The 18040-nt window shown below is 47.8% G+C and overlaps 1 protein-coding gene across 1 annotated transcript in view; it reads left to right on the top strand.

The window, feature by feature from the left end:
- Positions 1–18040, top strand: part of Sh3pxd2b (SH3 and PX domains 2B) — a 153335-nt gene that overhangs the window by 84257 nt on the left and 51038 nt on the right. The window contains exon 4 of the mRNA XM_023705047.1: positions 13740–13815. Coding sequence (XP_023560815.1) covers positions 13740–13815 — 76 coding nt within the window. The remainder of the gene's footprint in view (positions 1–13739; positions 13816–18040) is intronic.

Raw genomic sequence — 18040 nt, forward strand, 5'->3', positions numbered from 1 at the left:
CTCTCAAGGGGTGGGGACCAAAACCTGGAGCAAGGTAGCTTCCCAAGCAGCTGGGCTCAGAAGCAAAGCAGGGGTTTCTTGTGTAACATCCTGTTTCCTCACAGCTTCTCCCAGAAGGTTGGATGATAGTACCAAAGGCATACTTGGTCGTATGGACCTAGTCTGTTCCTGAAAATATCAATCAAAATTTTCAGAGCCCATGTCCCATTATTGTGCAGGAGGAACAGAAATAATAATATGTTCCTAATGGCTTTCTCCAGTATCACCAAAACAATCTCAAACACCTTCATAACAAACTGCCAAGAGTTGCTACAGCATGTAAAGCAATTAAGATACCAGTCACCTAATTACTTAAAACATAATAAACTCATTTGTAATGCTTTGTGTTCAATAGTATGTAACCATATCAAACAGTATCATACACAAATTATAATTTTCTTCTGCTCTGCTGCAAACATGAGCTGAATATAAATGAAGAGGCTATATGTTTAAGATGTCATCTGAAATGAACAGGGCAGGAACAGACCCTGGAGCCAGGGAAGAACCAATTCTTGGGGGAAATGAAGGGAAAGGCATCATGCCCAGCACCTTCCAATACCGTGAGAGTGATAGAGGAATGCTGAAGGGCAGCTACATCAATTGACCCTGACACAGAGCTGGCTTACGCACATTCTTTCAGGCTGGTCTTCAGTTTTGAGAGCAAATGTTAGGTGAGCGTTTTTGTAAGTTGCTACACTGACCTTGCAGGTAGTGGGTGTCTGACTAGGGAGGGCTACCTGGAGATGTACTCCACGGGCCTTCTGCCCAACATATACAGATCCCTCCTTGAGGGAACGGCAGGGCTTATTTACATCTGTAAATCAAAATCTTGCTCAGCTAGTTTGTGCTTGAAGACAAGGGTGGAGCTGGATTTATGAGAAGAGGCAGGCACATGTCCTAGAATCCAGAGCAAAAACTGCAGCCAGCCTTGTAAGGACTAGAATTGGCTGGCAACTCTTGGCCATCTGTCATTGTAGCCTCAGAATCTTCCATCAAGCCTGCTCTGTTTTCCTGCCAACCTCTCTGGATCAGGCTCTTCACTCTGCTGTCACATTGTCCACATTGGCCAAGAGCATGCCCTGTTAGCGCTTGAAGTGGCTTTCCTGTTGTCAGCAATCTGGAGCTTCTGGGTGCCAGTTCCAGGCCTAGGACAGGCTCTGTGTTCCCAAGGGTCCTAGATCACAGTCCATCCCAGAGCCTGAGCCTGTCAGCTGTGGTGCGGGAGGTTGGGCCATAGGTACAGGCTCATTGGAGGAAGGGCCCTCGGAGGAGGGTGTGGGAAGGGAGGCCAAGAACCACGTAGGTAACCATGACATTCTTCTGACATTCTGAAACCCTTGGCTACCCTGTGTTATCTTCTCCAACACAACCTAAGGCTGAGGACAGACCCAGGTTCCAACCACAGCTTTGCCTTTTACTTTCTCAGCTTGGTGTCACCTCTGTTTATTTCTGAGTCTCAGTTTCCTCATCTGCACAGTGGTGAAAGTGCTTGCCTCCTGTGTTTGTTGTGACTTTTAAATGAGATATGCCTGACTCAGTAAGCACCTTAGCTATCCTTTTTCCCTATGCACAGATGTGAGTAGTTGCTCCAGGTGACATCCTGTAGGATGCTTAGGCCTGATAGGTTTTAACGGTGTCACAGCAGAGAAACATGCAGAAGGAAAAGGGAAAGGGGCTTTATTATAAAGGAAAAGGGACTTCATTATCTTAGAGGACACAGAGAGTATTTGGGAAGATAAGGAATTCTCTGGATTGGAACAAAAGGAGGCTGAGGCTTTTATGGCCTTTGCCAGGGGTGGGGCTTGGGGGGGAAGTTTAGATAGACCTGAGGAGCTGACTGGGGCCTTCCCTGAGGTGGGGGGAAAGGTGAAAGGAAACTGCATCCTGGGCTGAGTTGGAGAAGAAGTGGGGAGGTGGTCTCTGGGAAGATAAGCTGTTGTTTTAAGGGCTTCAGCCATATTAGATGACCACCATCATAATTCAGCAATTCTTACTAGGGCCATAACCTATCAAGGCCAGAGTTTGATCCTTGGTCTTCCAGACCCAAAGCCTGTGCTCCCTCTGCTCTCCAGTCCTGACTCAACTTTATTTCTACCAGAACTTAAAAAGAAGGTTCTCTTCTCCAATGGCTCAGCATAATTGGGAACAGTTGGGGGTCTGCTATCATGTAAGCAGCTGCCTCAAGCAGGGCGTCTCTCCTAGAACAATGTCCAAAGGTGGGGCTTCAGCTGGCTCTGAGGAGTCCCAGCTGCATGGCTCGGGTGGGAAAGTCATGAAATTCTAGAGGGTCTGCTCCTCCTGGAAGTGGCCTTCACCCACCCCACGCCCACACCAGACAGGAAGAGATGAGGGAAGAACCACCACAGTCCAGTGCAGCCATTCCTTAGGACCAGGCCAGGAGGCCAGCAGCCTGCCTGGGCCTTGACACCCTTGAGTTAGATGACTTCATGACTCCCCTGTCCTCTCCCTCCTGTCTGGCCTGTCGCCTTAGGCTTTTTCACAAGTAACTTGGCTCACAGAGTGTGGGAAGGGCTGAGGCTGCATAGAGGGGCTGGGCCAGTGTGGTGTAATGGAAAAAACTAAGGGCTTAAGTAAGGAGACCTGGGACCCAGCCATGTGCCGGCTGTGTGGCCTTGGTCACATCCCTTAACCCCTCTCTGCCTGAATGCCTTCATCAGTGATATGGGGTAAGCACAGTGAAAACAGCTGGCATTTCGGGAGCAGTGAATGCAGGCCCTGCGTGCTAAATGCCTAAACATAGTCTTATTTAATCCTCATGATGAGCTTATCAGAATTACACAGATGAGGGCCAGGGAGATGGCTCAGTAGAATAAGTGCTTGCCTGGCAAGCACAAGGGCTTGAGTTCAATCCCTGGTTCCGCAAAAAAAAAAAAAAAAAAAAGAATTATACAGATGAAGAAACTCAGGCTCAGAGAGGTTCAATCATTTTCCCCAAGCCACACAGCTAGAGAGTATCAGCTGGGCAGGTGACACTAGAATCCAGGATCTTAGCCACTTCACTGTCTGTTGCTTCCCTCTCTACTGGCAATTTGACAAGGTTCTGGGGAGTTAAAGATTATCTTCAGAAGAAGGGAATTCGGCAATAGCAGATTTGTTGCCGGAGTCTAGGAGAAAACTATTTCTAGGTATCGAGTATCTTTTGGGGGTGTAAGAATATTCTAGAATTAGATAGTTGTTATAATTGCATGACCTTGTAAGCATACTAAAAACCACTGACTGGGCACTTCAGAAGGATAAATTTTCAGGTGTGTGAAGTAAATATCAATTTATTTTTTAACCAAGGCGATGACGTATACCAGAGCAGGTCTACTCTAAGCACAGAGTAAATGTCAGGATTAGTGATGGACCATGGCTGCTAGGAGGAATTGGCTTCCATCTGAAAGGAGGAGGTGATTCCAATCTATTAAGATCCTGAGCTTTGGTATCAGGCAAAGCTGGGCTTCGATCCAAACTCTGCCACTTCCTGGCAGTGAGATCTTGTTTTAGTCAGGCCCATTTTAGGTGCAGAAACCCAATCAGAACAGATTATTTAAAAAGCACATTAATTAGCTGAATGCAACTGCACAGTGCAAGGGTACTTGGCTGCAGATGTGGCTCTATCAGGGGCCACCATGTCAAGGAGGCTTCGTCTCTCTCCATTTTTTGGTTGACTTTGTGTCCAGACCCTGTAATGGCCAGTGTGGTGGCAGCCACAGCTCCAGGCTGCATCCAACAGATCAGCACAGTTACTTGGAAGACACAGAAAACACCCAGAATCAGCATCCTGCTGATGAACACAGAGGGTGGTAGAGTCCCCAGAGGACTTCAGGGAAAATGCCTGGAGGTGGCAAAAACCCCTAAATGGCCCCTGTGCTGGCCAGGATGATTAGGCAGAGAAGTCTACAGAGAAGCCCTTGGGGTGATCAGAGCACAGCCAGGCTTCTTTGTGGGTGAACAGTGTCCATCAGCAGCAAGAAGGTCCCCTTGAGAAGGATTCCCCTTCTCGCCTGGTTCCTTCCTGGCTTGTCTTAGGAGAGGCAGACCCTGAGGGTCAGACTGCACTGCCTGCTGGCGTTGGTCTCTTATGTCTTACTCACACAGAGGTACAGGGATGGAATGGAGCCCTGTGCTTAGAACAGGAACACCTGCTGGCAGATCCCAGCCCTTTCTTTCCCCAGCTGCCTGGCCTTGGCTAGATCACTCGGCCTCTGAGTCTCCTCTTAGCCATCAACCTAGCCCATGCTGGAGGGCTATTATAAGGTGGCAGAGAGAGAAATGCTTGTGCGGTTGTGGGATAAGAAACCCTTCTCTGGGGAGAACATAAGGTTGTATAAACACTGTGGGAACCACTATGAAGATACCTCAGAAAGCCAAGAACTAAAGCTTCCATTCAACCCAGCTATGTACCCATTCTGAGCATCTTCCCCAAAGAGTTAAAGGCATCATACTATAGTGACACATGCACACCCACATCTGCGCAGCATAAGTCACACTAGCCAGATCTTGAGAATGGCCTATCTCTCTGTCGGCTGATGACGGAATAACGAAAATGTGGCGTTTGTGCACAGTGGAGCACTACTCAGGCACAGAGGGGGCTAGGTTTGTGTCACTCGTGGGAAAATGGGTACACTTGGAGCCACAATGCTATGTGGAATAAATCAGGCACAGAGGTTAGATATTACATGGTTTCTGTCATGAGAAACCCAAAATATGCACAATTTAAGGATCAAAGTAGGGAATCGGTGCTAGGAAAGCAGAGAGGTCAATGTTTTATAAATGGGAAAAGGATTTGGAGATGGGGGAGAAGAGAAAGTTTAAAATCCTCAAAATGGACTAAGATTCAATAGGTATATGTCAACTCCCAAACATGAATGTATTGATTATATGCTGCAAGCATATTTAAAAATTTCTTAAGCCAGGTGTGGTGGTGTGTGCCCGTAATCCCAGCCTTGGGGAGGCTGAGGCAGGAAGATTTCTGTAAGTTTGAGGCCAACCTGGGCTACCAAGTAGGTTCAAAAAACCAGGTGTGGTGGTGCATGTCTGTAATCTCAGTGCTGGGGAGGCTGAGACAGGAGGATCACTACAAGCCCAAACTATGTAGTGAGACCCTGTACCAAATACATTTTTTTTAAAGTAGATTCACTGCTTGTCATGACATGCCAGTTGCTGCAATGCTGTCTCTTGGGTAGATGGTTGTTCAAAAAGAAGGCGGTGGTGAATGAAGGCAGGAGACAGGAAAAGGAATATTGTGGGACTGTCCGGCTTCAAGGTTGTAAATGGTTAGCTTTTTGGACTTATGTGTAAACATAAGAAGTATATAAATCTTTATGCCTATTTTTAAAATATTTTCTAATTTTTACATTTTTTATCATATTCTGTATGGACTTAAAGTTCAACATATCAATACTTGATGAAAAATACCTGTTCCATGTTATACCTAAAATGTTTGATATTCAGACAGATAGTGAGGTTAAGCTTAACAGCCTAAGTTGTATGGTAATAACAATAAGCTTGTCTTCTGGATGGTTAACAACCTAAGTTTGCAGACCAAATTAGAGAAAAAGGACGGCTGCAAGGAAAGCCAACTTTTTGGCCCTAGCCTTCCAAGGTCATTTAAGACTCAGGACATATGAGAACTTGTACTGTTACATCATGTAACTCGGTAGTGTCCCAAATTTTCTGATCAAGGAGATTATGGGACCAAAGAGGAAAGTGATCGATGATGTAGAGTATGCCTAAGGAGAGTCACATGGAGAGAAAACATTCTCTCAGGCTTTCACAGAGAACACATTGGCCAAGCAATGGCCATGACTCATCCACATGGCTGACACTGACAAAGATTCTACAATCTGAGGTACAGGATCTCAGGATAAATCCTGAGGGGATTTCACTGACCTTATCAGACCCAAAAGCTACAACTCTTGTTGCATAGGTCCTGCTTTACCTTGGTCTTAACCATCCAGCAGAAAAGTATAAAAAGGAAATATAAGAAGTAAAGCCATGCTGTTATGTTGAGCTGTAGGGGACTCAGGTCAACAATTTCTGACGTTGCCAGTCCTATTATGGACTCCTGGACTCTTTTAGAATATTTTGCTGAGTTTACACACCTATAATATTCAAATAACAGAACTTAACAAAAAAAGGGGATACAGATGAATGTCTATTTTGTATCTGTGTATTCCAAGTGGTTAGGATAGATATATAGTTACATTCTCTTAATGAATAGAGGGATTTGTTCTAATGGTGTTTGTCAATAGGATATCATGTCCGCATCTTGTACAGCAGTTAACCACTAGGAAGAATGTATGCAATGTGTTAATTATTGAAACTGTCCTACCAATTTGATTTGAAACTCTCTCATTGCTATTTGTTTCTCAATAAAATTATGAAAAAAAAAAAGAAAAAGTAGATTCAAGGCCAGCCTGAACTGCATAGTAAAGCCTTGTCTAAAAAAAAAAACAGAAAAGAAAGTGGCCAAGAGAGCTGGCATCCATGTAGACTGTAGGGGTGACCCAAATGCCTGCAGAGCCTTGGGGGAGGCCTGGTGATGGCACGGTTTGAGAGAAATAACATCAGCTACTTTGCCAATGTGCCAAAGCCCTGATTTGAATGTTATCACCTTTAATTCTCAATTCTGAGTGTGAAGTCACTATTGTGTCCACTTCGCAGATGGATCACTGATGTTCCGAGAAGCAATCATGAACCCAGATCGTAACAGGCCTTGAATTCAAGCCAGATGTAGCTAAGCACAATAGCTGTGCTGCTGGTCACTGCCCCTCCCTGCCTCTTGGGCCCGGCATGCCTTTGGATCTGTCTGTTCAGAGACTGCCTTCTCTTCAGGCCAGCCGATTCTGCAGAGGTTTTCCTAAGCAGGACATGAGTCCATTGCTAACAGGCGTCAGACATGTGAGGGCTTCACCTTATCCTGTGCCATCTGACCTTCGCCCTCTGAGTTTTCCCAAGTGATTCACGTTAAGGTCATGGCCATGACTGGGGCCAGGACCTCCCTCCTTATAGAACACACAGTTAGACAGTGGCTGACTTGGCCCCAGGCTGGCACAGAGAGCCAGCATGAATCTGCTTCCTGTAAGCTCTTGATGTTTGGGGACAAACATATGTTACTCCAGGTAGCGATAAATCAGGGTTCTCAGAGAGAGAGACCCGTCTGGCAGCCAGGACCCTCAGCTTGGGTTTACTTCGTGGCAGAGCTGAAATCTGAGCAGGGACTGAGTAAAGAATTGGCCCTCTACCCAGCAGAGGTGCAGGTGTTCAGCTGGGTTTCCTGCAAAGCTCCTGGGGGCGGGGGGTGCGGTACACAACCAGCTGAGTCATGCTGCTGGCTAGAGCTCCCTGGGGACAGGCACTAGGCACATCCATAAGCAGAAACACTCCCTACCGGGAAGTCCATGGGTGGGAACCTGGAGGCCTTCCCTACCCCCATCCCCACTTGCCTGCCCCACTGCTGGAGCCACAGAGGCTTTGGGCACCACTATGCTTAGGTGCATCAAATCACAGTGCAGGCTGCGCCCGTATATCTATGCCCCCTTCTCTTCAGAGACAGAAGAGCTGTCCCACAGCATTCCACCAATATAACATGTCTCCAGTTTCACTGCCACCCAGCCCTGTTGCAAATTTGACAGGCCCAGGGACCCTTTTTGGAGAACTGTCTGCCTAAAACCACTACCACCCACACCACCCACACATGCCACCCCTCATGTTGGCTTCTTTCTGGGACAGTTACAGAGGGAGGCAGAACCAGAGTTCTCATTCCCTTAGCAGGCCTGCCCAGTTGGCAGAATGACCCAGTAGGATCGGAGCCAACATCTGGCCTAAGATTCTGCCAGCCACATGTGTCCAGCCTGCCTTTCCTCCCTGCTCAGGCACTCTTCCCTAGATGCTGTCTTCTGAAACTGGAGTACACCTTTGGCGTGCCGGGCGCACATCTGTAAACTGTTTTTGCCCTCCCTCTAAAAAGTTGCCACCTTTCCAATGGAGTGTAGCTGACAAAATACAGGCATGACCCTTTTCCTTACAGTGAACAGTTCCTTATTTCTAAAATCAAAAGAGGCGAGATTATTGCAGGCAGTTGTGTCCGAACCCAACTCCAGGCCTTATTGCTGCTCCCGCAACAGTTGTCTCCGCTCCTAGACAGTGACTGACCAGACCACTTTTCTCACTGGTTTGTTGATTCATTCATTCATTCATTCCCTCACTCATTCACTCATTCCTCACACAGTACACAGCAGCTGCCTCCCATATTCCAGGGAGGAGATAGAAGGGTTAGGAAGAGGGGTAAGGGAGTCAAACTAAGAGAATGGAGGAGAGGACACAGGGGAGTGGGAGACTAGAGAGAAGTGGACAGAGGGGCTGACAGTGGACTCTGTGTGGCATGCCCATCAGTATGCCAGGTACACAGACACAGAGACAAGCTACTTGAGGGGATGAATCCTCAAGGGCAACAAGGTGCCTGTGGAGACGCTGGCCAGTAGCTACTGACTGGTTTGATCCGGGCCCAAAAGCCCCTGCTCAGGGAGCACCTGACTTCCCACAAGCTGCACTTGCTGGGCCCCCAGCCTCTCTCTACTTCCTGTTCCGGCTCCTCCTGGACTTGGGGCTTTTGTGATGTTGAAGGAGTAAACCCTTCCCAAGTCCAGCTTCAATGGCTTCTGCTAACGGGAACCACGTGTGGCCTCCATGCCAGCTCCTGTGGTGTTTGCCTTGGACAGCATGGCTGCGTTCCCTCTGCCGCAGGCTGGGGTCTGGAAACTGCTGATGGAGTGTTTGCTGGTCCCCTGGAGGCTTGTGATGTGGCAGCTTGTGGTACCTCCCTCTTCCCTCCTGCCCCCAAAGCTGATTCATCTGCCTCCTGATTCCTTGCTCTGAGCATGACTTCTTGGATATTTGGGACAGGAACAGGCATGGTGAGTTTTCTTGTTACCAAGGATAAAATCTGTGATTGGACTTTTTCAGGGGGTGCCTCCAGCCCTGGAGCTATGATAATTTGGGGCTGAGTGTCCATGTAAGAGTCCCTAAAGACCTTCGATAGCAAGTGTAACAATTGTCTAGTCAAAATCACTTGTGCCCTGTGAACCTGGACACACTAAGTCCAAAAACACAAAAGCTCTCAGGCCTCTGAACTATCGACTTTTAACACTCAGAACCCGTCCTTGCACCTGCGATCTCATAGAGTGCAGTTGACATTCATAGGGTGATAAAGCAAAACTGGCTTGTTGTAGCCCACCCCTCTGCTGTCCAGCATGTTACCCACTAGTCATGTAAACTGCTTAAATCTAAATTAAAGAAAATTTTAATATTCAGTTCCTCAATTGCTGATACAAACTGATTTTCAAATACTTAGTAGCCACTTGGGGCTAGTAGCCACCATATTACACAGCGCTGACAGAACATGTCCACCTGTGTGGCAGCCCCATGTTACAGTGATAGAGTGACTGAGATATTAATGTAGGCGGAGGGAAGGTCTACTTGGGCTCATGGGTTCAGAGGTCTCAGTCCACAGTGACCCAGCCACATTGCCTTGGGCCTGCGGCATCATAGGGCATCAGGGTGGGGGCATGCGTAGAAGAGGCCCATTCATCTCGCAGTGGGCGGGATGCAAAGAAAGACAGGAAGGTACCGAAGTCCCTGCAAAGCACACCCCAAGGTGCTTTCTCCTGTGAGGTTCCATCTCTTAAATTGTCCACCACCTTCTAGGAGTGCTGTAGGCTGGCAACCAAATGCAGTTTCAACACTGCTTCACAGCCAGTATTACTCAGCTTTTAAAAGGCAGAAAATCCTGACACTGGCTACAATATGAATGGATCCTGAGGACATTATGCTAAATGAAATTATCCAGTCACAAAAGGACAAATGTTGTGCGATTCCACTTACGAGAACTATTTAGAATAATCAAATTCATGGAGACAAGGTAGAATGGGGGTAGCAGAAGAGCTGAAATGAAATACTGTCATTTCTTAGGGACAGAGTTCCCGTCTTAGACGGTGGAGGAGCACTTGAGGCAGATGGCGGTGCTGTTTGCACAGTGATGTGGATGTGCTTAATGCGGCTGACCTGCACCCTTAAATATGGTTGGAATGATACATTTTATCTTGTAATGTTTAACAGTTGTTTGTTTGGTTTTTTTTTCTTTCAACTTCGTAGATTATTAAAACATAACCCCAAGTTAACTTTCAAAATAACAGAGAACACAAGGAAGGGAGATTTCTTTCAAAATGTGTCCTCAAAGAATTTGCATACCTCATTCATTGACCTGCCCCTGTAGAGCATAGTCCCCTCTCCACAGGCAGCCCTGCTAGCCCCATGACAGGTGTCCCGCCAAGGACATACCTGGCATGAGGAAGCACCAAGGTTTTGCCCCAGGACTGCTAGTCCGCAGGGGTGATATCTCTAGTTAGATATAAACCCAGGTATGTTATCTCCAATAAATAAGTAGCACCAACAGACCTTCAGCTCTTGGGGCCACATTTGGGTGGAAGCACACGAGAACAAAAGGTGGGAGGGTGACTGCCTAAGCCAAGCAGTGGCCACTGGGACTGCAGTGCCGGTGGGGACTGTTGGCTGATGAGAGCGTCTAGATAGGGTTTTGAAAGGAGCCCAAGAGAGTGGAGGAATCATGCTAGTGTGGATGGGTGGTTTTGTGCTATGTGAGTATGTGCTTGCATGCACATGCGTGTGTGTGTGTGTGTGTGTGTGCATGTGTTATTGTAATTGAATAACAATTCAACTGGAATTGAACTCAGGGCCTTCACACTGAGCCACATCCTTAGCCTTTTTTATTTTGAGATAGGGCCTTGTTAAATCAGTAAGTTGCCCAGGCTAGGCTTGAACTTGGCAGTCCTCCTGCCTCAGCCCCACAGAGCGTGAGGGTTATATGCATGCACCACGATGTCCAACCCTGGTGCTTTCTTTAAAAAAAAAAAATCCTTCAGTGGTATTTCAGCACTGTCTTAAAAATAAAATTGGTAAGGGAAAAGGCGGATAGTGTTAGACAAAACCGATAAGTCTCTGAAGCACTCTGCAGCTGAGCCTGATTAATTGCTTTTGAAAAGAAAGCTTAGTGTTTCCGTGTGCACGGGATATTAAACTTGCCTCATCCCAGGCTGCTTTTTCACATTCACATGACACTCAGAAGCCACCTAAAGAGTGATCCCAGGGTAGCAGAACTGGATTCAGATGAAGGTGTTTGACACACCACTGCTTTGCTATATGACTTTCAGGCATGTTCTCTGCCCTCTGTTCCAATTAGGACAGTGGATGGAGTATTTCTTCCCTACCACAGAAGACATCTGTAACTTGGGAGCTATACCATTTATTTCACAGGGTTGCTGGCATGCTGTACAATGTCAGTAGAGATTACTAATTATTATTTTATACTAGTTATGTGTATATGATTCATTGAGTTGCCTAGCAACCATCTCCTCAAGCTGCTTCTCAAAAAGTTCTCTCCATTGCAGTCATCGGTTTGGGCCAGTATTTTTGTTTTTTAATTAATAAACTTTTTTTTAGGTTCACGGCAAATGACTAACACTGAGTCTTCCCACATTCCCCTTTCCTGCATGCACACAGAGCCTCCCCTACTATGAACATCTAGTTCTGCCAGTTTTTATCAAGTATTAACAATCCACTGGTTTTGAAGCGCTCTTGGGTTCTAAAAAGGATGCCTCCCTTTTCAAGAGTAAATCTTGAGTGGCTTTGCCAATCTCTAAAGGACAGTGGGTGGAGTATTTCTCCCCTACCACATAGGACAGATCAGGGATCAGTGACTAAAAACCACAAATACAGCTATGGATAATGAGTCGGGGTGTAACTCCACGATAGAGGGCTTGCCTCACACATGCAGTGCCTGGATTTAGTTCCCAGCACTGTAGAAAAAAGCAAAACAAAAAAGCCATAGATAAAATGCTGAGCCCAAGCTTTGGGGCAAACCTGAGAGCCCAGCAGCTCTTCAGGATACCAGCCAAGCTGAGGCTGCCCACCTCCTGGGGGCATTGGACAAAACAACACAGAGGACACAGGGGGCACCAGCCTGGAAAAGTGACGCTCTCACTGACTTCCCAGCATGGTGGTGGGGGGCAGGGCAGGACGGATGATGTGATAGCAAAGTACTACATGAGCTTCCCTCTCTGTCCCAACCACATTGCTGGCTCCAGGCCCCTAGGCAGATTGCTTCACTTCCCTGGCCTGGGCTTTCCTGGATACCATTGTCCATGCTCAGGGGTGTTCTGAGGATTTCACCAGGGAAGGTTTCTAAAGAATCTAGTGCACGCCTGGCATGCAATAGGTGCTCAGCAGGCACATTTCTGTCCTCCTCCCCGTGGGAAGCTGCTGCCCCTTCCAAATGCCTCCCCAGTACTCTTCTCATTTCTCCTGGACTTTCCCTAGCTTCTTTCATTCTAATAGAGGGGACAGATCTAGAGCCGGGTAGCTGTCCTAGAGGTACAGTCGTGGCAGGCTTTTCACATGCCAGCCATTACTGCAGGAGGGGTCAGGACTCCCTCTCCATCAGCTTTAGCTCCTTGACCATATACTCACCAGCATGGGTCACAGTGTGCTGCTGTAACACGGAGCCTCACTATGCATCAAAGGCATCTGTGTCTCTGGCGACACAGCCACACCACCAGAGGTTTCTGGGTGTTCTGACCCCCGCCCACTGTAGAGCCTCCACTGACAGAGAATCCATTGTCTAGAGCATGACCAGCTCCACCCATAGCGGAGAGAAGTAGAGAATGTCAACCATGAACTGGTCGTAAATCATCACCCTGATGTGACCCATGTCTCCTGATCACATGGAATTGGCCCTCCTCAAGATGAGGAGAGTGTAAGTCTGCCCTTTGCTAAAAAGCACTAAGAATATTTAATAGTAACATTCGTGACTATCACAGCCCAGCTTTAATCCATAGAATGATGCTGTAAGTTGCTATCTTTATGGCAGACTTAAAGATGAGGCCCTGAAAAGTTGTATCACTCCCCTAGAAGCACTCTAGGAGTAAGCAGCAGATTTGGTCATTTGGAATACAATGGAGACGTTTCACATTGATTCTTTAAAATGTCAGAGACACAGTTATGGTGTTATTAAATAAATCATGCCCCCATTCGTTCTGTACTCATTCCTCTGCCCCAGCAGCCTAACCCAGCTCTTGTGGTGCCTCCTTGGTGTCATCTTGGAATTTCAGTGTATTTTGCAGGCTCTTCTGGAGACTGAATCCTTTCATCACTGTGCCCTCTGCATCCAGCCCACAAAGCTGTCTGCTGAACCACTCTGGGGACTTCTTAGTGGTCTGGGGTAGAATGCTGTCTTGGGGGCATCTTGATGGTTATTCCCTAACACAACCTGACAGTATTTAGGAAGAAGGGTGATCTACTGTTGTGAAATTCTGATGGCTCCAAAGGCGTTCTTCACACTTCAGGTCCCATGGGTGGAAACTCCCAGGAAAACCACAAAAGGCCTTGGGCAACTCTTAGCTTTCGTAGTGTGGCAGCTGTTGATGTAAGAGATTATCTTCATGGGGCCTGGTATCCATCTGAAATTGCCTTTCCTGTTGCTTCTGCTTTTTGAAAAAGTGGACTACAAGTAAACTTTGTATAAGTCAAGTCACATAGTTCCCATTATTTCTTGAAAATCTCAGAGATGCAGTTGTTGCATTATAAAAAGTGTTTGCTTTTGGTATTTTCTCCCCATTTAGATGCAAATGTTGGACAAATTCCCCATGGAAGGAGGACAGAAAGACCCTAAACAGCGGATTATTCCCTTTCTGCCAGGTAGGTGACATGCATGCTCTCAAACAGGAATGCTAGGAACTGCAAAGCAGCTCCCAGATCTCGCAAGACAGCTCAGGAGCTCACGTCCCTCATCAGGGAGCATTGCGCCCTGACCAGAATTCCAGTCATGGGGATCAAACACTAAGAGTGTGGGATTTGGAGTTAGATGCCACACCATTACTGGGTGTGTAGCCTACTGCAAGAACCATCACCTCCCAGATGCTCGGCTTCTCCCATCTCTCAAATGGAAATCACCAGAGCTTACCGGTTTTTGAAGTGAGCCGCTTCTGTTAGTGTAGCTACTGTATTAGTTTTCCTCCATCATAAATTATCACCAACTTAATAACATACACATAAAACAGCACCCATTTATTCCCTCACCATCCTGTGGGTCACAGTCCCACACAGGCTCAGGGCCTCACAAGGCCAAAGTCAAAGCGTCAACTGGGCTGAGCTCTTGCCAGGAAGCTCTAAGAAAGAAACCACTTTCATCCCCACTCAGCATGTGGCAGGACTCAGTTCCTTGCAGCCCCCAGCCTGAGATCTCCCATCTACTCACTGGCTGTCAGCGGAGGGCCCTCTCTGTGCCTGGAAGTTGCCTGCATTCTTTATCCCATGATACCTTCATCTTTGAGCCTACAAGTGGAGCACTGGATTTTTCTTAGGCTTCTCATCCCTCTTACTTGCCCCTCTGCTACCAGTCAGAGAGGGCAGTCTACTTATAAGGGCCCATGCAGTTACCTGGCTAATCCAGGATAATACTCCTCTGTTAAAGAGAATGTAAAGCATAAAATATCTCATAACATACACAGACTCTGGGCATTAGGATGAGACATTGTTGGGGGTCATTATAGAAATTCTACTTCCCTGCCTACTAGAGCTCCCAAAGACTTTCTGAGTACTAGGTGTCACACTGGTGGCTATAGAGAATTTAGTGCAATTTTGGCTGGTCTCAAATCAGCCAGTATCCTACTCACCCCCCAAAAAACAACTTCCTTACTGAAGAATGGTATGAAGGCAGCAGTTGGCAAAAAGAGGATTATCTGAGCCAGTGTTCTTGCTTCAGGTCCTAGGAGCTCCTGTTTATTATTGGCTGTCTGCTATAGGTCAGTTGCTGGGTGGGCTAAGTGCTTCATGTTCATTACCTGCTTCAGTCCTCAAGGACTAACCCTGCAGGGCAGGCATTCCTGGGACTGTTTCACAGATGAGGAAACTGAGGCTTAGAGAAGCATCTGCACAGATGGCAGAACTGGATTCAAGTACAGATATTGTGGGCGTTGAAAGACCTGGGTTCTAAGCTCAGTCCTCCCATTCATCAGCTCTTTAAAGGACAATACATTGGGTTTTATGTCTTCATTGCTCAACCGTAGATAATAACGGTCCTTAAATGATGGCACTGTTGTCTTATTGAAATGCCTGGCAGCTAGCTAAGGGTCACCAAACACTCACTATACTGTTTTTATATAATCAGCAAGTTGTTAGTCACCCTAAGTCACAGATGTTTCCAGCTAGAGGGTCCCTTTGGCCCCTTTTCCTTTGTCAGGCACCGGAACAGTCCAAGGGCCACGTGAGTCCCCAAGTCCAAGATACCAGTGGGTTCTTCCAGGTGTCATCACGCTTGCACAGGCTCAGAGAAAGGGCAGATATGTCTACCAGGCCCCATCCTCGGGGAGGATCCTTGTCCTAAACGTGGGCAGCTACGCTGTGGGAAAGAAGACAACCACACTGGAAATAGGTGCCTCCTAGAGAAAGCCCTAGGTGCCGGCTGTGACAGCCAGCTGCTATCAGGACTCCAAAGCACAAGCAGGCTGTGGGGTTGAACAGGCCAACTCCGTGACTTCAAGCAGGTGACAACCGCATCGGAGCCTCAGTTTCTGCCTCAGTATGGCAGTGACCCTTGCTTCACATAGAGGCTCATAGAAGTATGTCCCCAGAACAAGGCCATTCTCAGCAAAGGCAGCAATAGGGTCCCAGGACACTCCTCTGAGATTTCTTGGTTTCTTGGAGTCATCTTTAATGATCAAGAATTTAAGTGATATTCAAGTTTAACTGGGGTCTCGATGTAGGCTTTTCTTCAAGAAAGGAACGGAAAGCAGTATGTAAGCTTTATTTTTCTGGATGAAAGGCAAAACCACCTCTGGAAAAACTCAGAATAGAGAACTCAAGCCCGACCCTCTCCCAAACTCTTAAAAGCTTTCAGGGTTACGTAATCTTTTTCCACCCAAGAATTAATAGAGAACACTGTTCCCCCAGCACTGGCCCCTTTGTCCCTGCCCATTGGTCCTCCCTTGCAGCTTGGAGGGGACCTTTGGGCCCCAGAGCCCCTGCCTTACCCCTTCTGCACCCACCTCGCGCTTTTCCGGAGGCCAAGCCTCCCTCTCCTAAGGTTTGCTGTCCAGACTGCAGCATCAGCAGAACAAAGGAAAGGCTCTTGTGAGCGCGGGGGCGGGGGAGGGGCCTGGCCTGCGCAATTTTCCATCCCAGCAGGAGCTGGGGGAGCCAACTTGGCAAAGGATGCAGCTTGAAAAATAAGAATTACAGTTTGGCCTCCCTCCACCATGGAAAACAAAAGCGGACCCATTCCCACCAAGCTTCGCCGCCCTCGGCACCCTTTCCATCCCGGGAAGGCAGCAGGTGTGCCCTGCTTACCCACAGAACTGCTTCCCAGCAGACGCAGACACGGCCCCTGTCCCCCAGCTCAGGAGGTGCTGGCTCTGGCCCGAGCACATCTCCCATCCTGCTGTGGGAAATGGCCCTTAGCCCGCTAGGGGCTGGGTTCCAGAAGGCTGGGGTCAAAGAAGGAATTGATGTGCTCTTAATTAGAGTGTCATCAAAAGTGTTTTGGGGGGAAAAGTAATTATTCTTTTCTGAGCCCCACCAAAGGTCTAGCCTCTGTGATGATGACTGCTGAGACAGAGGGGCCGCGCGCCTATCTTACATTTTCCCATTTAGATGCATTTCCCAGGGCTGCTCCAGCAGCCCGCCCTTCTCCAGCTCCCTTTGCTGGCCAGGAACCAGTCCTGCCCCCCCCCAAAAAAAAGCCCCATCCCACCAGGGCACCCAGGAAGAAGAATGACACATTTGTCCCTTGTCACCTCCCAAGAACACTCCTCTCTGGGCTCTCGCAGGTCAACCACTGGATGAATAAGCGTTGGGCTCTTTAGCTGGGTGGTGGCTTCGGAACAGGCTTGCCTTTTGCCAGGGGCCAGCAGGAGCCCCATGCTGGATGTAAATATTTTGAGCCTGCTCACCGCCTGCCTTCCAGGAAGAAGCCTGCACACCCAATCTCTCCCTTCCCCCAAACTGCTGAAGGGGACATTGTTTGGAAATGGAACCAAACTATTTTAGTTAGGGAGTCCTTTGACACCTGGAGAAATAAGTGAGAGAACAGGAAGCATTTGCAGCATAGGACTGTTCTTTAGGCACAGGACGCTGCTAGGGGTTGCGAGGAGCCCCCACCCATGAGGGCCAGCAGAGATGGGAATTTGGGTGTCACACAGGTGAAGTGGGAAAGCTTTACCTGTTTTGTCAGGATTTGGACCAAGGATGTGAAAAATCTTGTGGGGTGGAGGGACAGTCCCCCCAGGGAAGCGTTGGCCACCAGAACATCCGCAGGGTGTCCTGCCCACTGCATGAGGGAGTAAAGGACAGAAGACAGTCTGGCTGCTGGGGAAACCAAGTTTAAACACCTTCCACCTTCGCTGAAAAATTTGGTTGGGATTTTGTTTGTTTTTGTTTTTTATTCTACATAACATGAAAATTTTCTAATTCTAGAAACAATACATGTTTATAATAGAAGCTTTGGTGGTGACAGTACAAAGAAAAGTCAAATTGTCTGTTTCCCATCCCTCTGAAGACAAGCGCTTTGAACCCTTTGATGCACGTCCCATAGATTTTCTTTTCGGACAAGTGTAGACACTCTGAAAGGCACCGAGTTGTGGAAGAGCAGGGAAGTTTAGGGGAACATGAGGTGGAAGGAAGATGGATGAGGAACGTAATCTAAACTGCCAGGTTAGGGCACACCTGAGTGTGTTCTGTTCTGCTCGCCCGGCCTGAGGAACCTCAGGGCTGCAGAGGCCCTGCCCACACCAGGCCCTCACAAGGAAGGAGCCTCTTATGTCACCAAACCTCCTCTCTGGATCCACACACAGAAGGACAGATGCTGCTTGCGCTCACTTACTTAGCTGTAGAGCTAACTAGTGGACCCCAGATGTAGAACAGTGGC

This window comes from Octodon degus, unplaced genomic scaffold (genome assembly GCF_000260255.1).
Source record: "Octodon degus isolate 3935 unplaced genomic scaffold, OctDeg1.0 scaffold00212, whole genome shotgun sequence".
NCBI classification, from domain to species: Eukaryota; Metazoa; Chordata; class Mammalia; order Rodentia; family Octodontidae; genus Octodon; species Octodon degus.